This window comes from Chamaea fasciata, unplaced genomic scaffold, assembly GCF_029207755.1.
Source record: "Chamaea fasciata isolate MVZ Bird 193981 ecotype frontalis unplaced genomic scaffold, bChaFas1.0.hap1 SCAF_12, whole genome shotgun sequence".
Classification (NCBI taxonomy): domain Eukaryota; kingdom Metazoa; phylum Chordata; class Aves; order Passeriformes; family Sylviidae; genus Chamaea; species Chamaea fasciata.
The window spans coordinates 7,862,508-7,886,204 of record NW_027094097.1 but is presented as its reverse complement, the minus strand read 5'-3'; the positions used below and the strand labels follow the sequence as shown (position 1 = coordinate 7,886,204).

At 40.7% G+C, this 23,697-nt stretch overlaps 1 protein-coding gene across 2 annotated transcripts in view; it reads right to left on the bottom strand.

Moving 5' to 3' along the window:
- Positions 1 to 9,625: 9,625 nt before the first annotated feature.
- Positions 9,626 to 23,697, bottom strand: part of NFATC3 (nuclear factor of activated T cells 3) — a 63,332-nt gene continuing 49,260 nt past the window's right edge. The window contains exons 10-11 of one of the 2 annotated variants that reach the window (XM_066194342.1): positions 21,606 to 21,707; positions 9,626 to 13,091 (exon numbers count right to left, since the gene is read on the bottom strand). In XM_066194342.1, the coding sequence (XP_066050439.1) occupies positions 12,967 to 13,091; positions 21,606 to 21,707 (227 nt within the window). In that variant the 3' untranslated portion in view covers positions 9,626 to 12,966. The remainder of the gene's footprint in view (positions 13,092 to 21,605; positions 21,708 to 23,697) is intronic. The other variant, XM_066194343.1, reaches the window with a different exon arrangement.

The window sequence follows — 23,697 nt, the reverse complement described above, 5'->3', positions numbered from 1 at the left end:
TGTCACTGAAAATTGAACTCTGCAAACTCTTTGTGTAAGAGGACTTGCATTTTTTTCTGAATGCTCAAAACCACTGCCATCCCCACCCCCACTTGAATGGTTTTCTCTATTGTTCAGTGTACCCAGGAAAAATAAGATTTTGTGGTTTACAAATCATTTTTATTTTTTGCCCACATAAACCATAGGGTGTTTTTTGAATTTTCGTATTAAAAACACTCCATCATCTGTTCCCCAAATCGTCAGTGGAACACTGAAAGCCAAGAGATGAGTTTTTCAGTGCCTTTCTTTCTGAGTGCCTTTGGAACACGCAGTGCTTTGCAGATCCCTGTTTAGGTGGTGTTGTGAGACAGCAGCAGTGCACAATGGTAACTGCTGTGACAATCCCCCTCACCGGGAGATGCTGAGAGAATACCAGTGACCCTCTCTTCTCTCCTAAATGGCTTCTCCTGTTGTGCTTTAGGAATTATACAGAAACATTTCATGCTTGCTGCCCTTCAATCACCCCAGACTTGGTAGATGTTTTTCAGGAATGGCAAACAAAACCTAAGATCTCAACCTCACTTCTCCACCAAGGGTGAGGTTTGTAAATAGATAACCATCAGTAATATGGAGAACAACCCAAACTGTAGTTTAGGTGGTGCCAAGAGCAGTAAAGCATGGCAGGCTTGTTTTGGGGTTTTTAGATATGAAAATGAAAGTGGCAATTTATAGCGAGGATGACATCATAATATAAGTGTGAAAGGAAAGCTTTTGTCCTGCCTTGTGATGCTCATGGGCAGCTGCTCACATTGTGCTTCCAGAACGCCTCGGTGGCACGGCCTGGGCTGTGTTCCGCATTCAAGGCTCTCACACTGGTCTGGGTTTTGTGCATTCATCCCCTCTTCAGAAGACGCCCTGTTCAGTGGGGTGGGCACTGTAGGCTCTGTTGTGGGGCTCTCCTGTTGAGCTATCAGCTCTGGGGTTCTCTAGAACCTCTCCCTGCATTGGATCAGCAATGTGCCCAAAGCAACAGCCCAGGTTTGCTCTGATATGTCCCATGTAGAGATTTTGTTTGTGGAATGAGCTCATCTGGTTTTGGCCACATTTGAGTATATGAAGCATGATGTTAATATTTAGTCTAAAATTATCTTTGTTTTCCACACAGTATCTCAACAGTGAATAAGATCAGCAACTTGTGATTTTTTTTTTAACTCACCCCCTCCCCCCCACATAAATTGTTCAGACTTTCACTCTGAGGCACAAGGAAAGTTGGTTTTTTAAAGTAATTTTTTGTGAACCCAGTAAATGCAGTTCACTTCAGACCAATAATCAAACCACACATACAGCCTTTTGTCTCAACTCTATTTAAGTATTAAAGATAATGTTCTCTTGATAATGCTTCATGATGGGAAAGCATTCCTCTCTTTCAAAAATGCCTTTGCATTTATCTTACTGCAGCGCTCCCTAAAAGATTGCTAATGTGGAGCTTTATAAATAATCCTTTCTGCACTGCTGTAGAAGTAATTTAATGGCCATTTCTGGGAGGACAGGCCGATGGGAAGGTATTTATAGGAAGTGTCAAGGGGTGCCTGACAAAGTGAGGTGGATGGTTTGGCTTTTAAGGGGAGCTGGGGGTGCAGCTGGTGTGGCTGCAGGGAGCAGCGCTGGGCTGTGCGGGGTGAGCACACTCTGTGCCTCCTGTCCCAGCCCACCCAGCCTGTTCTGAGAACGGCTCCGCTCCGCAGCCCTTGGAAACATTGCTCCGGCTGTGGGAAGCCACCGGAGTCACTGCAGTAGCTGCTGGCCTACTACCAAGGCCAGCCTTAATTATGCAGACAAAAAAGAGAAAATAATTTAAATGTTCCCAACACTGAGCAAACAACAAAGATTTCCTCTTAACCCTACTATAGCAGGAACACCTTTTCTCTGAAGGACACGGTTTATTTATTTCCAAAATGGCTGCTCTGCCTGAAAGCCTTCACTGAATCATCAGTCCTACCTGGCCATGCCTCTCAATCCAGCCTCTTTTGCCAGGTTTCTTCTTTATTACAAAGCAGATCTTTCAGTGCAAAATTCTTCACAACTTTTTAGGGAATTAGTCTAGAGAGGGTTGATTTGATTCTTCTCACTTAATTTTTTTGAGACATCCAGTGTGGGATACCAGGAATCTCCTCTGTAAGAATTAATGTTGCCTTTCCTAAATATACCTTCATGTGTCCCTTTCTTTAGTTTTGCTTCTGTTTTGTGGAAAGCACCAGTTGTGCAGCACTGGCTTTCAGGTCGTGCCTTTAGTGGCAGATGGAAGACTTCCTGGGCAGTTGTGCATGGCTGGTGTTGGAAGCAATTGTTTCATGAGGTTTGGATGCTTCTCTACTGCTGTCGGAACAAGAGAAGGACATTAGATTGTTTATATATAAATCATTCATTAATTTTAAATTAATAAAACTAGAAGCCCGTGTTAAAAATTTCTAGGGTTCATCAACCACCATCTGTTAGGTAAGTGAATGTGATGTTGGGGCATAAATAAGGCATTAGGTGAGCCCAAGTATCGTTTCATAACAGCAGAATTTTGGAGCTGGGTAGGAGGACTTTAAATATGAAAGAACAGGAACAGAATGGAGTGAGATAACTCTCTCTAACCAAGAGCTGGCAGAGGCATTGCTGCTACTGCAGATGTGAGCTGCAGATAAGAAAAGCCCCTGAACAGCTCTGTCCTGCCCCCTCCCCATGTTTTCTTCCTCTGAGAGTACAGGGAGGGCTGGGTGTGAGAGCAGCACCCAAACCCACCTGATCTGAACAGGGAACTGGCCCTTCTCTTCCCTAGTGGAATGTGATATGGACTCATGGAGTAGCATGGAGGCGGAAAGAACCAGTGCAGCTTAAAGTTCCTTTGGTTTAGGGCCAGCTTTAGATGGTGAGTTTTTCTGGGAGTAGAGAGAGAAATTGCTGATGAAGCTGTGAATTGTTGAAAGTTTGAGTTACGGGAAAGATCAGTGATGGAACAGCTCGTGATCAATATGTTTGCAAAGACTGGGACTAAAAAGGTGCACTTTGTAACCTGTAAGACTCTAAAATGCCTTCTATATGTGACCTGAAATGTCAACCAAAACATATACTGAATTCTGGGAACTGGAGATCACAGTACTTAACAGAGATTTTATGTTATCTCTGTGGGACATAGTGAAAAATAACTCGGAATTCAAATGATAATTGCTTAAGAAAACATTTACCCTAGCAGCCTGCACAAACCCAGGTGATTACATAATACCTACTTGAAACTCAGCTTTATTTCAGCCAGCCACGATATTTCTTAAATCTTGACTTTTTATTATAAATCTTAACCACTTGCTGCATTCCAGCTGAATGGAGGCTGTCTTCTGGCTGACTAACCTGATTTTTTTTTTTGCATTTATTTGAAATGCCTCGTGATAGAAAGTGGGTTAAAACAAAACTATAACACAGTTGTCTATGATACAGTGATACTGAATTATTGGTGCATCCTGAGATATCCGTGTATTTTACCAAAGGTTGTTCAGTGCTGTGATGTTCTGCCTTGTGTGAGCCTTGCAGTTCTAGTGTATTTTCAAAACCTGAAGGCCCAGCAGGGAGCCTCCAGTGTGGCCAACAGCTACTAGGAATTATCTGTGCTTCTCTGGCACATGTGCTGCAACTCCTCCTGGAGCTGTGCCTTTGGAAAGGGGAACCTGCTCTGTTGGTGTTTCAGCTGAGTGGAAGAAGTCCTGGGTGGCTGGGTCACTTGCTAACGTGTCCTCAGGTCTCAGTTTTTACATTCGCCATGCGTGAGGATAAGGAGTGCCTTGCAGTTACCCAGATTACTTTAACTAGCATGAGTTAAGTGTGATTTAGATTGTGTATCTGTGTTTAATCATAATGCTCAGAGCAATCAGGTTAGTTGTTGTTGTTTTGTTTTTTAATAAAGACAGGAGTAGAAACAGATAGAACAACCAGTCCAGTGTTTAGGCTAGTTGCATTTATACTGTGTGAGAAAGCTCCTTCTTGGTGCAGTATTCAGCTTTGCTCTTTCCCCTTCTGATAACCTTAGAAGGGTTTAGCCTTTGTGTCTTCCACATTTTTGGTGGGGTGTCTTTAGCTGTTACAGCCATTATTCCCTTTCAAGTCTTCTAGAAGATTTATCCAGCTTTACTCTCACCTGATAGCCCCTTACTTCCAGATCCTACTCTTTTCTCGAGTAGGAGATCTGGGCCACCTTTTTCCTTACAATAAAGGCTGCTTCCCCTCCATATGTATGTAAACATTTCCAGCCACTGAGCATCAGTTCATCTGCTACACTGCTGAGGTGTTTTGCCTCAGTGAGGTGTGGAATTCTCTCCCTCCCACCTGTGCCCTGTGTCAGTGTGTGTGCTGAAAGCAGCGCTGTGGTTCTCCCACCTTACTGCTGCCTCCTGAGAGAGGCCAGGCACTACCGAGCACCACTCAGGGGGAGATTCCCAACCTTTTCTCCTTCAAAACAGGCTTCCCAGCATTTCCTTGTTCTAGAGGCCAATCTCCCCTGAACTCGTCCGTGGTCAACCCTGGGATGAGCAATTCGCAGGGCTCCCAGAAATTCAGACTTTGCTTTTCAGTTGGATTCACTCCGTCTCGGCTCGCTGGCAGGCGTTCACCTCTTCAGGCTGTGGGATAGTCCCATCATTAACTGAGGTGAAAGCAACAGGGACTTCTCGCTCGGTACAGGGGACACTGCAGAGGCGCTGAAGCTCCTGAGGAGCCCTGGTGGGTTCAGTGCAGGCACACCAAAGCTGTTTCCCTCAGTGACCTTTCTGCATGTGAGATTTCATCTCCTATTCCTGCTTGCTTGTGTTTGTTTTGTGGGAGTCCCGCTGAGAGTAAAGTGACTCAAAATACACAAATGGAGAGAAATAATTCAAACTGCATGTGATCTTAAACCTACTTTTCAGCTGCAAATAGAAAATTAAAGCTGGTTTGACATTAACTTCTTGCTTTAAGCCGAATGTCTGTACCTTTGGGGAGCTTACAAAGTCTAACCTGGATTCAGGTGTGTGTTTGTGTGTTCCTTGAGCACTCACACATCGTTTGGCAGAAAAAGAGACCCCAGAGAACTGTCCTTTGTCAGCTTTTTTCTTACCCTGACTTTTCTTCGGGGGAATTAGAACTGCATTGGATCTCTATGTGGATTAAATTTTGTAACACCCCCGGGCTCACCCCCAAGAAGCACTTAGTCTTAAAAAACCCAAAAATCTTTTAAAAAGTCCTTTTGCTGTTGAGAGCAGGATTCTGATGGTGTCTATGTGATTGAGAGAGTGGCAGTGACACCGAATGAAGGTTTGATGCTTGTTCAAACAAACTTGAGAGCTTGAGGGACATTTCCAGAACAGCTAAACCACTGAGCTCCTTGAATCTCAATAATGTGATTTCTTTTTTGTTAACTCCACCCGAGGGTATTTTACGTAGCATGGAGCCAGTGGTGTGCATCTGCAGCACATCTCTAATCTCTACTGTCTGCAAAGCGGCCTTCAGTGAAGCCGCCTGAGTGTATTTGAATGAAAGAAATACCAGGTAGCCTGAAAACCATCTTACAATCTGGGTGTAAAGACAACATTTAACTGCTTTCTAAATTTTTTCTACTTTGAAAGACTGAGTAACTGTTTAAATATAATATCTAATGTCACTCAGAACTGTGGTTTTAAGTCAGATACTTTCAACCAAACAGGAATTTATTTTTTGTCGTTAAGTGATAGAATTCCATTTTACTCATCTGGTCCAGATGGCGTTTGACCTGCAAAGAGTTCATGTGCTGTTGGAAAAAATATTAATATATGTGAAAATGATACAAAGTCATGAAGGCAGAGTCTCTGTGGGGGGTGTCCAGGCAGGAGGGCACAAATAGCACAGAAAAATGGAACAATTAGCATTAGAACATGCCCTGCTTAGCCAGTGATATGTTTAACTGTTGCTTATCTAAAGATGATTTTTGCTGCTTTACTGCTGTGTAAAAAGTCTATCTAAGAAGAACTTTGTGAGAGATTTTCCTGCTTTCTGCTATGAAGTAGATGAGGTCAGCCTTTTGTGGGAGTGGAAGCCTGTAACTGGAGACAGACCTGCTCGGTTACCAAAATATTTTCTCTTTTTTTTTCTTTTCCCCCTTTTTTTCTGTCTTTTGTGTGTTTCGTATTCCTCTTTCTAGCTAAGGAAACCTTCTATGTCTCCAGTGTCCCTTTAGCAGCTGGATTGGTTCCAAAGGGTTTAGGCTTGGGCAAGCAGCATTCGAGTCTTTCAGCAAACTCTGCTGACAGGCACAAAATGTATGGCTGTGCCTCTCCAAGCCACGATGTCATTGAGTCGGGGACTTGGCCAGTGGTGGATTGCTTGTTATCCTCCATTGTTTGTGCAACTTTTCCATTATAACTTCTGTCAGTGGTGAGGTCAGATGGCAATGATGACATTCTTGGCATAGCTTCTTTTTTCATATCCTCGGAAAAAAATAATCCCATAGTAGCTCTTAGTTCAGTTTCAGTATTGCCTTATTTGTCCTATTGGCTTGATGGCCTCTAGTCCTCCTCCAGCTACTGTGACTACAGCCAGGCAAATGTCACAGGGTGGTATTTGCTGTTACTTGAATAAAGCTATCCTTGACCTCTCATATTTGCTTTCTGTTGAAGATTTTATTAGCAAATTTTTATTCCTGGTAAGGGAAGAAATGGTGGGAATATGGAAATGCAGAAATGCATGTACTGGCCAAACAGCGTGTGCTGATCAGTGCAGCTGGAGACAGAAACCTTGCAGCAGGAGCTGATCACACAGCTGGGACCTCAGCAGGAGCTGCTGTGACAGGCAGGTGTGAGGATTAATGTCCTATGAGCAAGCTTTCCACAGGGAGACCCTGCCTAGAAAACACACAGGGTAAAGTTGAACCAATGGCAGTTAAACTGGAAATCTGAACATCTGCTGTCAACTGCAGCTGTTTCTGACCTGTAAATGGTCGTTGCGCCTTTATTATGATGCAATTCTTAAAATGGCAAACCTTGAAAGTAAACCTTAATTCATTAAATCATAGAAAAGCAGTGCTTTGGGCAGGCTGTGCAGCAGCTCTGGAGGCACGTGTTCAAATGACGGAAGATGGGAAAAATCTGTTCTTGCATTGTAATTAGAGAATTTCCTGCTTGAAAACAGTGACATACTGACTGCTAAAAGCTGATCTTGTCCTTTTCCAACACATTGCAAGAACGACTTGGCTGGTGGATACACCAGGGAGTTCTTGGGATATTTACTAACAGATCCTTTTATTGCTGTGAGAAACAAAATTATGATGCGTGTAGGACAACCCTCAGCTGTTCTGTGCTGTGTGTTTGTTGCAGTAGTTGTGCCACCTTGGCAGAGAATAATCCATCACATTTTTGTGCCAAGCTGTAGTAAATTTAGGAACGTAACTCTGACCTTTCATGCTTTGTCCTAAAAAGTGCCCTATGGCAGCCTGAATCTTTGATGTTGGTGTTACAGCCAGAACCTTGGGTGTGTGGAGAAGTTGGGCTTAGGAACTTTGGTCTTTGATTCCAGAATCTGCAGTCATTAACGTGTAGAGGTGTTTATTGAGAGATGCTGCAGTTGTTCATGTTTTGGGTGGTTATTGTTTTTTATAATTGCCTGTTTTCTAGAAAATATTTGCCTGCCCAACCATCAGGATTTTCAGCACACTGCTTCCTTGTCTTTCCTGCTTTTTTTTATAAGAAGGGCCTTTCTAAGTCATCAGTTATTTATCATTCCACTGTCACAAGAACTTGGAAGAGTAGTTTTTCCTTTTTTCCTTCAACTTCATATGATACCACTGATTATCCAGCACTGCATTCTCACGCAGTATTTTCGTATCTAGTCCTCTTTAGGTGCATCACTTTTCTTTGATCAAAAATGACAGAAAAGAACAAGCATTCTTCCACCTCTTACCAGCAGGTGTCACAGCAATGACAGGAAGGAAGAGATTTTTTTTTTCAGTTCCTAGTAATAAAATACACCAATGAAATGAAAGCTTTACATTTGCAGAAACAGCCTGAGAAATTTTATAGCCTGACTTTTCTAGTGGATGAATCTCTCAAAAACAAGATTCGTGGAGCATCCATGTCTTTGCAACATAAATATTCTTTTTCTATTGCTTCTGTATCTTAAGTCTGTTTTTTTCCTTCTGTTTTCTTTTGCATGTAGCAGATGTTAACAAAGGTAACAGTAGGTTATTATAAATAATTTCTTAAGAGGATCTCTGCAAATGACAGTGCTTTTTGTGTGTTAAGAATAGTTGATGAAAATTATCCTTTTAGCAGGCAGAATAAAGCTCAGTTTTAACTTCCTTTACCAGAGAAGTCCGTATGCAAAACTATGCATGAATTTAAATATATTGAAAATCCTTTTTTTCTTTTCCACGGCCTTTTCCATACCTTAATACTTCGCTCACTACAGCAGCGGCTAGCTCCTGAATATTATTATTGTAAATTAACTGAAGCCAAGGGGCAAAGAAAAAAATGTGGGGAGAAAACAGCTCAGTCCTCACCTTATTCAGTCCAGTGGAGCACATGGTGCACTCAGGGCATAGTGGTATTTTGAGCTGGGCAGGGACAGAGAGAGGTCCAGAAAAAAGCAGCAGGAAGAAGACAGCACAAGTAATGCTGTGGAATATTGTGAGAAAATACTGGCTACACTATGAGAATCAAAAGGCCTTGATTTCTGCCAGCATTTCCTTTGGGTTTGGGTCCTAAATGAACAAACTTCTGTTTACTCTTCCGAAGGAACTGACATTAACAGGACATTCCTCCTCTGATTCCCTGCAATACCAAGGCAGTGTTTCGCAAGGCAGAAGCGACGTTTTCCCCGTGCCTGGAATGAGGTAGCGCCGTGCGTGTCGGTGCCGAGCTCTCCCCGCCCGGCGTGACTGCAGACGCTCTCCTGTCCCACCCGGCCCATTCGCATCTGAAAGGAGACTTGAATCGACGGGGCAGGAGACGCAGTCAATGGCTTATTGCTGCTGTCGGTGCGTGCTAATTATACCCTGGGTAATCACCCCGGAGAACATGCGAACAGCTTTCAAACCGCCGCGGCTATTTTTACTAAACCTCGGCTATATTTACCGTGCCTTCGGTTGGTGGCACTTGAGCATCCCCTTTCTGGTGTATTTATAGCCCAAAGCAGCGCTGAAGGGGCCGGGCCGGCGCTCTGAGGGAGGGAGGCCAACCCCGGCCTGGCCGTGTCCCCCGGGCAAATTTAGACTTTGTTGGAATTTCACATTTATTTCAGAAACAGTTTAAATGCTTCTTGCCTATGACAATATCCTTTCAGGAACGTTTATGATGAATTGCCCTGAATAATTGTTTCGGGAAAAGTCTTTCAAAAGAATCTTGGATTGTCTAATTGAAACAATGACACTTGCAAGTAGGGAAGCAGCAGTACTGTGCAGGCTGACACTGCCAGCATTGCTGATCACGTCTTGCGTGGGTGGAAGTTCACCGCTGCTGGCTCTAATCTGAGCCCCAAACTCTCCATCAGATTGTTCAAAATCTTCCCTCACTTCCCCTGTCCCAGCCTGCCACAGCTGGTAACAACTGCATCACAAAAGGAGTTTCTTCCCACTGTGTCTGGTTCTGCATTTTAAATAAATGACAATGCATTTGCATTATTTTTATTTATTTGAACACTATGATTTAAGAGCCTAAATGCAAGTTTTTCCCTTTATTTCTGCAAGTAGCACTGCAATCATAACTTACAAAAATGTTTAAAATACAAAATGTACATGAAATTACAATACAAGGCTCTGTAAACATCTAGAACTTAATCTTTATTGTCCCACATTTTTAAATATAAAACTTCAATTTGAACGATTTCCGAACCTCAAGGAATGACATCCATTATGAGTATCAAAAATAGAGTTTCAAAGCTTTGTATCAGAACAAAACCATTTTTTAATTCTTTGGTTTAAAAAGGGTGGCAGTTCCCCTGATAACAGGTAAGTTTTACTACAGAAATTCAGATTGCCAGTTTATAGTAATTTCAGAACTCACTCCTGTCCCCCTGGATTAATATATAACCCCTTTATTTTCTTTTCCTAAACGTTGATCTTTGACCCTCCTTGTAGAAAAGCTACCTCATCATTAAGGCTTTCCTTCAGGATAATCTAAGTTATTAAAAATTTCTGGAAAAGTACTCAGGGAGAAGACAGGACTTAAGGGCAAGGAAGTGGATGCCAACAAAATATTAACAGTTGCCGGGTTCTGTTGTTTAATTAAATTTGCATAGTCCAATAGAGATCGTGTGCTTTTTATACCACTAAAATTATACAAGATTAACAGTCTTCATCTACGTTATCACACAAGCTAAAATAAAATTAAGACCCTTGTATAGAAGCTTTTACAAGGCAAATACAAAACTGCTTTAGTATCCAAAGCTATATTTTTTTAAATTTCATTTTTTAAATAGGAAAGCATTTCTATGTCTACAGGCATCAAGGTATTTAAAGGCATCAGAAAATTTAGTGCATAGCAACTCCGGATTGTTTGGGCTCCTATATTTTAGGTACAGTGTGAATTCCAGCTACTTGGAGAACTTGCAGGGAGAGTCTGTACCAGCAGGATAAAGGAGCAAAAATCCCATACAGTATGAAAAGCTTTTCAGTCAGAATTCTCCTACAAACAATGGTTAATGCAAAAGACCCAATACGTGAATGAAAACTGGAACATGCCTTGCCACCAGCACACACTCTGAGACAATGACATAGTTTACTACATTGTGTGGTTTGGTTTGAAGGTGTTAAAAACAGAAGTAGATGGATTTCTGAGCATGTGAGTTCTTTCTAGGATCTTTAACGTACACGAGTAGAGGACAGAGTAAAGCACCATTGCTGAGGGACAATTACAATATCACACTTTTCAGATTCCAGCCCTGCCAATTATTTCCTGCAAACGTCAAGATTTGCACCACTGAACAGTACATTCGCAAAAAGGATGCTTAAGATTCCCAGCAGGTACATAGCGGCCTTGCATTTTGTTGTCTGAAATCATTATGAAACATCAAGTTAGTAGCCTCAGGCTGCACTCTTTAAGAGAAGTACATGATAAAATTACAATTTTACCCACTAGATTTATGGTCTTTAAAAGTTCATGTTTCAGCTATTACAGAGATGTGATTACAGCTACTGTAATGGTATTGCTTGGGCACTGACTTCACTCCAGCTGTAAGGTTCTGCCTGCAAAAGGCTCAATGGAAGGTTTTCCCCACCACTGTTTGCCAAAATGCAACATCAATGGAAGCTGTGTTGATAACTCAGCACTGCTCTCCCCTGTCAGAGCCTTTCATTCATGTCAAGTCTACAAAGGGCACGTGCTCCCCATGTGCCAACTGCTGAAATGGCCACACTTGTCTGAACTGGATCCAATGCAAATATACTTTCAATTTTCTAATTCTTCGTGTTAATTCACTCTTAATTTTCCTTAGATTGTCATGGCTCACCCAAATGAGCAACTCAAAGGAACACCTTGGATGTCGGGAGGTTCCAGTGCTGACCTTCCTTTGCCATGACTGGTGTTCCCTGTGTGTTCCATGGAGGGAAGCTCTGTAAACCAGTGATTCCTGGGGGAGGGAAACGTGTGTGAAACACTCCACAGGCAGTGTTGGATCCTCTCCACAGTGTCGAATTGGAAAGGCCAGAGATTTTTAAGTAATCATGTAAACAGATTGTTTCAAATTCATCAGACCATGGGGATAAGGGAGATGCATCCTCAGAGCACAGCATGGAGTTTACTGCTGCTGTGCTGAATCTTGTGTATTCTTTGGTAGCTCCTGCTTCACACCTTTAAAATTAAACATGGACACATCATACTGCCTAACCACTAATTCACAGTAAATTACTTTTTAGCAAACTGACATTTACAAACAGCCTGAATTTAAGAAGCTGTAACTGTCATCTCCTTAGGACTTCCAAGTGGCATGGTCGGGCATACAGCATATAAAAGATACAGATGTGATCAAACGATTTATTGCATTGAAAACTTAAATGCCACTGAATTGGTGATTTCAAAACCATATTTGCAGGGATAATGGGAACATTTAGATCCTCAGCAAACATTAAATTTTCTCCTGTATCTAACATGGCTTTGATGTTGTTGCTGTTCTTTAATCTAAAATCCTACTGCTCAAATTTGATTACAAATGTAACTTCCTAAGAAAAAGCTATTTCAAGAAGGAGCCTGTGCTAATAAAGATCAGGAAGATTATCCACAAAGTTATAAAAGTTAAATTTTGGAATGTAATTTCTATCCCAACACTTTCATGATGGAATGGTCTTTTTGCAGCCTATCAAGTAACATCTTCAGTTTATAAACAAGTGCAGATCTACATTTGGCTTTGCTTCCTATGAATCTAAGAAAGAAAACACTACGGTATTCATATACACAATGGCTTCCATGGCATTGGCTTCAGATGACAGGTATGATTTGCCACTGGAAGATCTTATTCAGAAAAAAATTAAACAACAGAAGCTTTAAAGGCTTTCCAAAACGACCAAAAGGTGTTACAAATCATCAGTCACAAACTATACTACCTCTAAGGGCAAGCAGCACACTGAAGATGTGCATTAAATCTTCTTCCACGTTCAGGACTGTGAATATTATAAGAGCAAACTAACATCTCCACACATCTGAAGCACTTAAAATATAAAAGTATTCTATTGAAATGCAAAAAGCAAAGCTTGTTTGTAGCTTTAAAACAGTTAAAATATCTGGTGTAGATTCTGTGTGTCCATTTTAAGTCTCTTTACAGCATCTGAGGAACTATAATTAAAATGCTCTGTCTCTACATCAAAAATGTAACCCACTAAAAGGGCTTTGCAAGGATCCACTGTTCCAGTTCATAAAGGCCACAGAGTTGGAAGCACAGTAAGTCTAAAGAGGAAGAGGATGAAGAAATATTCAGAGAAAGTGTGAAGTTTTCATGGATGTTGAGTTGTTAGCTTATCCATTACTGGATTCCATCAGATATTCTTGTCTCCAGAGATCCAGGACACGTACGTGCAGGCTGGCTGGCCACTGCTGTTCCATGTGACACTGAGATCTGTGACATATCTCTTCCTATGATCTCATTCACTGTAAAAAAAGAAGAAATATTTAAAAGTGACACTTTTTATGCTTTCCAAGAGGCAGAACTTATCAGTATAACCCTTTTAAAAAGAAATACTTTCAGTGCTAAGCCTAGATGCTATTACATAACAGGAGATGAATGAGGAGTCTGGCTTCAGCAACACTTAAGCAAGGGGGGCAAGAAGTCCTGCCATAATCCACGCTGGAGATTCCCTAAGCCCCTTGGAGAAAATCAGCACAGGAGTATTCATGCCAGGCAGGTAACTGAAAGGCACAGCACAGGTCAGCGTTATTGAGATTTCCCCACAGAACTCATTCTGTTCAAGGGTGTGACAAGCACAACAAATAACTCTGACAACTCCTGGTGCTTTCAGGCTACTTACAGGACTTCCTCACAACTTGGATTCAGGTTAATAGAAGATTCTTTTTAAACACTACGTACCTATTAATTGGGCCAGTTGTCTGAATGCTTGCATTTCTGAAACCACAGTAACTAAATTTTATCAGTAAATTCCTCTACAGAAAGATTTAGGATGGACTAATATGCAGGCCAGTTTGTGCATCCATGTGTGTCAACTTCAGCAAAGTTTGATCAACTTGTACTTTTTAAAAGTCAGGGACACCCATGAATGTGGCAAAGTTAACCTAGGTTTTTAAGAAATTACAACCTTGGAGTCTTACTCTAAATCCTATACAATTGATTGCTGGACAATTGAAGTTGAAAGATGATAAAACTTATCATTTCAAAGGCTAAGTGTAAAAGCAGTGATAGAAATGTCTATTTTACAAAAATGGGGCTTGGAAAGGTTATCAAAGAAAACTGAATAATTTTCTACATGGACATAAAAATATCACATTAAATATTAATGACAAATTTTAGAAAAAATATCGGACTATAACCACAATCTAAATCATACAGGTATTTAATGGATCCTTTTGTTGACTAAGGACTGTTCTTACATCTAGAACGTTTTGTTCTGCTAATAAGCTGCTTCTATGGAATCTCTTAACAGATTTGCAGCCCAGGCTTTTTGCTACTTCGTTCTCCATTGGGTAACTTTGCAGAACAGGGCTGATGCACTTCACCACCTTTCTTAATGCTTCCTTCATTTTCCATAGCAGGATTTAGTTTCCTCCCAACCATTCCTGTCTGGTAGAAGCATAACAAAATCAATCCACAGGTGGTGTAAAATGCTCTTTGTGTTAATAGCATGGAGCAGCCTGAGCATTGCCCTTCATGGCAGCAGGATCATAAGTGGTTCTGAAAGAAAATGTATTAATATTGTGAATATGCTGAGGTCCATGTAACATAGAAAATCCAACTCTGGAGTGGAGTTGTGTCTGTATTCTTTAAAGCTGCTCAGGAAAGCATTGAAACCACCTCCTGTCACAGCCTGAGTGCAATGGAGGTGTTTGTTTCCCACCAGTCAATCACCGCAATGGTTTTCTCCTCAGGAATGCAAGGACAGCTTGTTGCACACATGGTATTGAACCCGAAGGTTCTAACAGGTCACACATGCTGTGGACAAGCCAATTCCCTCATGCATTACAAGATTTGCAATTTATCTGGCTTCAGAAAAACCTGCCACTCAATGAACTTAACTGCACTACGACACTGGAAATTGTGTGACTGCAGGTAGGGCACTTTCCCAAGTATTTTATAAGACCAACACAATGCATAAGTAAACATCTGTTAAAAAAACCCCCAAAACTTCTAATATTTTAAACAAATTATAAATATTCATTCCTAAGAACTGTGCTCCCCAGCTTCTGTCAAGACATTCATTAGCTTGCTCTAAGGACCTCCAACAGCTCTAAACTACTGAACAGTAGCTTTATGCAAATCCGGTGTCCCAGCTGTTCAGAACTGCTAAAACTTGCACGAGTGCTACAATAAAACCATGAAAAATAACATTGTGAGGTTCAGTATTTTGACATTATTAGTTACTTCCCTTAAGTTTTGATGGCTGATCTGTATCTGTACTAGCACCATCAGCACAAACTGGTCTGTCCTGCAGCATTTTGTAGTTCCCACAGGCAGAAGTGTTTAAGGGAACAGCACGTAGCCATTGGCACTGTGTTCTCCTTAAAATACATTACATTGAAGACAATAGCTGGTCACATGGGGTTTTATTTGCCAAACTTCTGCAGAAGTCATTATGTAGAATATTAAAGCTACAGGTTAGTTTGCGTTGCTTTGTTCTAAATAATCACTGATTTGTTTACAAGAAGCTGTTTTGTAGCTAAGTGGTTTTTTTGCAATCCTTTTAGCGTGTGGTGAATACAGATTTACTGGTTTACATGGATTTCCATTAGAAACATCTACCAGTACTTAGGCAACTACAGGACCATGCCATCATTCCAACAGAGAATTCTAGTGGAGACATCTTACTTGTCCCAGTGACGTTGTAAGAATTGTTGATTTATAGAACCAACCACAATTCAAGTGGGCTCTTTTCAAAATAAGTATGTAAGTCAGTGTTCTGCCAGAGCACCTTGCAGGCCTCAAGAAAAGGCCAAAATGCCTTTCCTGCTGTGTCTGGCCAAGGTGTTTTTTCAGAGACCTTGGCCTCCCAACTAACACACCTTCCTATTTTATACTTGCCAGGAATGTCCATTTCAGCTATCTAGAACTCTGTACCAAACAAATGGACTGGGGGAAGCCTGCAGACTCCAGAGGACTCCACTGATTAGATGAGGTACACATGAGGGTAAAAATAAAGGCTTCAAAGAAAGCAGAACTTGCAGAAGGCAGCAGTTCAGATCATTCTCTAATCTTTCATGGCACACATAATATCCATGTAATATCAGCATTATCAGAACTTGTTGTTCTGATGGGGAATGGTAAAAATTAAAGCAGTTTAAAATGTAAATCATGTAGTCGGTAAGAGTGAAAATCCAGCATAAAATGTACAAGGCTGAAGGCAAAATCATACAGCATTTTCCTTTTTGTATAAAAGACTAAAAGAGAAATTCAAAGGTCAGTATTTGAATGCATGACACATCACCTCCCAAGGAGGGGCAAGCACACAACATGTAGTAGTCCGTGATTAAAACTGAAAACTTAATTCATGCATGTAAATACAGGTTTTCTACAATATTGTCTAGCAAAACTCAAGTTCTTCAGTTGACAAATTGGGAGAAGGACAAATTTCAACAATTCTGAGAAAGGACAAACTCAGGCTCTACTGCTGATCCTTTAAAAACAAAAGAATATTTCTTTACTTTAAAAAAACCACTTTATCCCACTTCTCCTAGTAGGCTGTAGGGGCTACTCTGTCCTAAAAATATAGCTAGAAAGATTTCACACTCCCTTTTGCTTAACCTCAAGAGCCATCCTATTAGCAACTAGACACTGGGAAAGCAGCATGTGTGGCTTTGTTAAGCCTCCTTGTGTTGATACCATTTCCTTTCTTCAGGACAGGTTTGCAGGGAAGGCTGCAGAGCTTGTTTGGGATTCAGCAACACAGATCTCCAGGATGGTTTTCATGCTCTGTGCTCTGTCTGCCAGGTTCATGTGTGTTTTGTAGTTCATACTTTTGCTGCCTCTTTGGAGAGAGCTGATGTCATTTGACTTTAGATGAACAGTTGTGCAAGTAGGACCTTGACTTTTCAGTCCACTGCCCCCTCCAGTTAAATCCCTGCCTGTTTGGTACCTGTGGGTCAGGTGTTGACAGCTGATCCCAAAGCCTGGACCTCTACTCACTCCTCAGGTCAGGAGGAACCAGAAATGTCTTACTAAATCATTACAGAGCCCTTGTCAACGTTTAGTAATCATTTGGCACCTACTGATACCTAAAATCAATCTGGATGATCAATGTCAACTGAGTGGATGACATCAAAAATGTTACAAAGTGTTGTCTGTGCTAACAGTCCAGGTCACTAATCCTGAAATAATGACTGGAGCAGATGAAAAGAGAGAGGGGTGCACACACTACACTGTGCACACATGTGGCATATTGCTCCATACAACAGTGATAACTGCACTTTGAAAACTTGTCAGATACGGCACAGATCAAAATGTGATACAGCAGGGGTTTTAAAACTTTTTTTCTTTTCTTTTCTCTTTTTTTAAATATTGGGCTGTGAAATGGAAATGATTTTAACAACTTTTCTCTGTCTATGTAATTGAACTCTTTGGCAGTTTTCCCAGATTTCAGAATTTCAGCTGTTACTTTATTTGCAATAGTTTCACCTTTTCCTCCCTTAGTATTTATCTAGAATGTTAGCTGGCTGGCAAATTTATACTAACAGTTAAAAATAGATTGTGCAGAACAGAAGTTAAATTGGTGGGGAGAAAATCTGCTACAGACAGATTATATTGGCCTGGTCAATACTGGTGATACTGCAGTATTGCATTGCAAAGCTTTTCCTTCTCTGTGCTGCATTGAGAAAGGAGCAACACACTGCAATGAGAAAGCACTAAATGTCAGAGGCTCCAGCCCACAAAATTAAAAATTACAAACTATGACGCAGCATCCTAACGCCAATATGGGTAGAACAGAGCAGAAGCAGCTCTGACTTTTGGATCTGCTGTAAAATAAGAGCAAGCACGTACTCTGTTCTACTGGGTTCTTCCCAAGGCTTTCATTTCCCATTGTGCTCTGTTTGCCTGTTCCCAGTCCCTGCTCACGGCAGCACCGAGGCCTCCCCTGCCCCTGAGGGCTCTGACTCTGCTCACTGAAGGCTTGACTGACAGCCACGCTGCTCAGCATGAGTTCTTTAAACTGTGCAATTTGCAATCCAGAGTTTCAAGACCTAAAGTTAAGCTGAACAGCCCAGCCACTTGTGCAGCGAGTGACACCCACAGCTATGGGTGCTGATCTTGGCAGCTGTTCCTGCACTGACCAACCTCTCAGGAGAAATTCCCACCTACAGACAGTGATCCATGGTCACTGATTTGAACAGAACAAAGCTCTCGTGTTATGAAGCATGACATCATCATGAAAGCTGGTGCTTCTAATAATAATGGTTTGGATAAATTACCCCCCCCCCCCCCCAACCCATGAATTTAGAATAACAACTTCTCTTAAGGTGTTTTTAAGGTGTTTGAAGTTCTAATATCAAAAGTAAAGGCATTATCTTTTTAAATCAAATGCAAAGCAAAAACTAACATGCTTCTGAATTGCTCTGTATCTAGTTTCCCCTCTCATTGTGCTAAAAGACAAATATTTTGTACTGGAGCACAAAGGAAAACGGAATTATATCTAAGTATACATATTTTATTTAAAAATATAAGAAAACAAAATTACTGAACCTACAGGCATTTCAGGGAATAATGCAAGTAACCTCTTTTTCCTTGCAGGAAGCCACTAATCTACTCTCTACAGGACAAGCAAATCTCCTTATTGGCAGTTACCAAGCACTTTAGGTTTTTCTAAGTCAAAAATACTGCCTGAAAACCTCCATGGAGAACTTCAGGCAAACCAGTTCAGATTACAGACCACTAGGGCTGCAATGGGCAAGAGCAGAGATGTGTGCAAAATACAACAATGCTTCCCCAGAGTGCTCCACCAACCTCCAAAATGTGTTTTTCCCAGAGAACTCCCGAGTTAAAGACAGTATCTTTTGTGCCAAATGGTCTCATTTGGATTTTTCTCCCTGGGGTCTTTTAAGGTCTGTGCAAAATTCAGTCAACTGCAACATTCTATGACAGCAGATTCCAAAGCTTAACTCCCTATAGCAGCAGCAATGCTTTTTAGATACGCTAGGCTTGCCCCAGGATTACTTGGTGGTCATTCACTGGTTTATTTCACAGGAATTATCTTCCATTACCTTTTCTGCGCACCCCACTCATTTTATTATATTTGGCATTTTCTCCTCATTCCTTTTTCTGGCTGCAGAGTTCTAGCAGATCCAGCAACAGGCATTCATCTAATCCCTCTGTGGCATCAGGGACAAAATGTGGCCACAAAATAGATCTAAGAAGTAGCATTTTCTTATTCTCTGCTGTTCCTTAGACATTCCAAGCATTTATTCACCCTTTCAAGACTACTTTTAACACTACTGAGCAAGTTTTCATAGAATTGTCCATTTTAAATTCAAGACAGCTTTACATGAGAATAGTTAACACTGTATTGATGAGAGCAGGTTTTGTTCTTTCCCTTACTCTAATTTCTACTTTTTCTCTAACTACCTGGTTTTCTTTAATCACAAGATCTTCCTGTAGAGGTTTCTAGAATGTTTTGACCCTTCTGAATAGCTGAGCAGCAGCAGTGTCACATTCTCCCAGGCTCTAGAGCAGGTTCTCCATTACAGTTGATAGTTAACTGATGCTTACTCTTCCAGAGCTGCTGTCTGCCATGTCATCTACTTGAGGACAATTGTCACTCTCACTGCTCTGAAACCTTTTCACTGACACCTCACCTTGAGCATGTCTCTTTCTGAAAGGACTCGGGGCATGAGAATCTCTAGTTCCTCAACTGTCAGCCTCAATACACAAAACTTTCTAAGATCACTTATCTAATTTTAACTGAGTAACTGACTTGTCATCTGTTAGTCACATTTCCCTTTTAACTTCATAACTTTTAAGTTCTTTTCTGATTTCTGCATGTGGAAGCAGCTTTTAGTCTCTCACAGCAGAGTAATTGCACACTTCATATGAACCTTCGTAGATAATCTGCAGACTGCTTGCAACTATTTGACCCTTCTGACCATCTGTTATATCTTCATAAACTGGATTGTTTTCTACAGTTTGTCTTTTCAAGTTTGAAACTGCACCAAAATAAGATTTAATTTTTTCATGAAGTTTTTGTACACTCCTTTCAGCCAAATAAAGATTTATTTCCTCATGTGGGTTCTCCTCATGTTTTGGTACTCCCTGAAGCCGTCATCTCACCCCTTCAATAAAGGATGACCCAAGTATTCCCTTAGTTATTTCCTGCCTTTGTAGATGCTCTGATCTTCTGCAGCACACACACTACAGCCACAGTTGCTCTCCTCTTCAGCAGTATAATTCAGAAGCTGTGCTCTTCTAATTGAAGCCTGAAAGTTGGCTCTGTAAGAATTCTGTACTGGCAGTGGATACAGTTAACTTGTCTGATTTGACACTGAGCATTCTTCAAGGTACAAAAAAATCCTACTTTCCTCTGTGATCCTCTCTCTTGTATTTATACTACACTACATTATGCCAAATACATAAAATTTCCATTATTTAATTTTAAAAAATGAAATGTTTCTCACACTTGTGTGCTAACACTTGTGTGTAAATGTGTTTCTCTCTGGGTCTGGGTTTCTGTTTGTGTGCCCTTTTTAAAAGGGACCTGTTCGTGAACATTTCACAGGCCTAAATTTGGGGGTTGCCACCCTATGTGTTATTTTTCAGTTGGGGACACTGGTATTTGAGGGTTATTTTATTTTTAGCCTGAATTTCCATTTTTCAAGAACTCCTGCTCTTCAACAGTTATTCTGAACCAACCGGATTCTGAACTGAACACAGGATATAGTGTAGAACACTGAAATAATCTAAGTTATAACTTGTGTTTTACTAATTGATTTGCTGTTTCAAGACACAGGAATGTCAGCTTGGTGTACAGTCCTTTCCCTGGCTTTGCCATTCCAAATAGGAGCTACTTACCTTACTAATAGCATTTTGATAGGTAAGGAAAGCAGAATTAAGTTTCTTTAAAGCTGGCAAAAGACCAGAGTGGTTTATTTCAGTTTCACAAGCAAACTTAGGATCAGTCTACACAGCAATTATGTGAAAGTTTTATGAAGAGCTTGGTTATTTTACTGTTACCAAATCTACTGTACATTTACAGTTATTAACCTTTAAAAGTCTATGGAGAAAGTAGAATGTGTTATAAGTGTTTATAATGCATTTGTATATGTATATGTATTGCAAAAAAAAGGACAGTATAGTTCTTTGGCATTTTAGGCATGTTTGTAATAAAGTGAAACCCACTAAAGCCTAAACACAAACAAGACCAATATACCATGCAACAATTTCTAATATCATTAGTATTTAGAAGAGTCACACTGCATAATTATCTTGGTTATATGTGAAATAAAGAAGCTGAAATAATAAATCCAGATATTCTTACCCAATTATAGTGCACATTCAACTCTAAATCTAGTTATGAACCTGTTTTCCTAATACTCTGACTGGTGGTGCATGCCACTGTATTCCATTAATTTAAATTGACATTGCTTCATCTTTTTGAAAAAGAGAAACAACATTCCAAATTTCTCAGTTAACTGATCTGGCCGCTCTTCTACCTTGCCCATATTTGGCTCAAGATTTTCATATCCTCTTCTGCTCTTTTACTAGATCCTACAGCACTCGGGAAGTTCTGCGGCATATCTGTATACTTTGACTGGAGGTTTTTACTGAGTGAGTGTACACCTGGTTCACAAATGCTAAATTTCCAACTATTTCAGAATACACAGGTGTCCAGTTACAGCAATACTTCAGTAGTACACAGTGCTTTTCACTTGCAGCTTTTAAGACTCTTAAAACCCTTTCCCCTTTCCTTCGTGCTCCAATTTCAAACATTGAAGCATTTCAGTAAGCAGACTCACCCTCTAGATTTTCCACATAGGAGTTGGACATGAGTGCTGAATGTTGAGTCCATTTCTCTGATGAACCTGATGGCTGGTATTCCAGGTCAGAGATAAAACTGTCTGTGTCAGAGAAGAAGACAGACATAACTACTGACTGGACTAAACCAAGAAGTTACAGTTCACTCAACCAGGAAGTGATTTTCATTTTTCTTTTAACAGCACTAAATTTAAATACCCCGTTTCATTCACAAACACTGCGTATGTGACAGAAGTGACTATTTATAAGTTACCAGAGTGCCTATTAAAAACAGTATCACTTATCTTGCATATTTACTTGTATAATTACTTTTCATTTAGCAGGCAGAGCCATAAAGGTAATGGTTAATTTTTGGATGTCTACCTAGTTGTATCATCATGAATTTATACTACTTAAATTTGATATTAGTACTTGTGTTTAGAGTATTCCTCCTTCAGTTTTTTCAACTGGCTTTACTTATTGCAGTCAAGTTGGAAATACTCGTGGCCCTTGACAGCAGCTCCAGGGTAGGCAAAAGAGTCCTAGTCACCAGAACCTCTGGTGCCATTTTCCCTGTCCCCAAGCACAGGGAGTTGTCCCTGCCCACAGCTGAGGGCTCCCCTTTGCTGTCCCACTGCCCAAGGCATGGCTCTGCACTCAGCACAGCTCCAGGGCCAAACACCAAGTGCTATCTTGGCACAGACCTGGGCTACGTGAGAGAGCCTGCAGGTACTGCAGAGCTGCATTTCATGGAACTGCTTTTCCTGGAGGAAAAATCAATGTCAAATAGTGTATTCATTATTTTAACCAACAAGTCTGTGTTTATTCAGTTGTGATTAGTGGCTACACAGAGCTTACAACAGGATGGGATTTGGGTTTTTTTCCTGCCCAAGACAGGGTTGCAAGTTTAGTCAACTAGGTTTTAACACAATTAACAAAATTACTCTGGGCTCTGGCTAATTTGTGCCTTCTGGATAGAGGCACACACTTGTTTTGCCAGCATGGTCTCTAAGCCCTGCTTAGGGATGACTCCTGAGAGAACAAAGCAATCTACTCTTACTTCCTTCCGAAATTCAAGCAGCTCAAATGACCCCTTTGGGTGATTTCTTACACTTAATTGTTCAAAAGTGTAAAGTTACATGCGTTTAAAAGGGAAGTGGAAAGCATTTATCTGGGTTTTAATGAAAATGTCCACTGCCATTGTGAAGGAAAGGAGTAAATTAAGGACAAAGTCTTGTCAAATAATAGGAGATAAGAAAAGATCATCTCCCCCCATCAATTGTGGTAGAAACAGCAAGAAAGTGACATTTATTTATAAATAAAGATCTAATGAATCCAGGGAGATGGGCAGGAAACTGCCTTGTGATGAAACAAATTAACTGTACCAACAATCCTCTTTAGAAAGGTGAAGCTTTCAAAAGAGCAGACAACAAACACTGACAAAAAGCCTCCCGAGAGAACAGTGGAGTTCATCAGCTCATAAAGCAACAGCCTCTGCACCATAAAGACAGCACAGCTCATACAGTAAGGATTATATGTCGCTCTGGCAGGGAAATATGTTTCTGAGCAATTTTTCTAATTAGTATCATACTTAGCAAGATCCTGAGGTTCTTGTGTGCACTACCAAAGCTGCTGACAGTGGTGAGTGTTTGCTTTAATCAATCCCTGACAAATTGTGCCATGCACAGCACACACATCTCCAGCCAGCACCTTGTGGGACAGAGCATGCACTGTCCTCGGGCACACACTGCTTCTTTTTGGGAAATGTGGGACATAAAGCAACAGCCTTTTTAGCTGTTTCACACAACATAAAGATTTTGTTCTACACACGCACATTAGACAGACCTTGAGGTACCAGAAAAATATATATTAAAAATACTTTATGATATCCTAAACATTTGAGAAAGCTTTTTACTGCCTTAAGCACTACGAAAATACATTCTGTAACCAAAGAATATAAAGCCAAAATGAAAACTAGAAAGTTGAAACAAAAATCAAGAAAAATGACACCTGGAAGATCTGTTTAACTGATCAAAAATCCATACTTTTTTGAACAACCTCATTGTCCTGACTCAGTCTTTAAGTAAAGAAAGT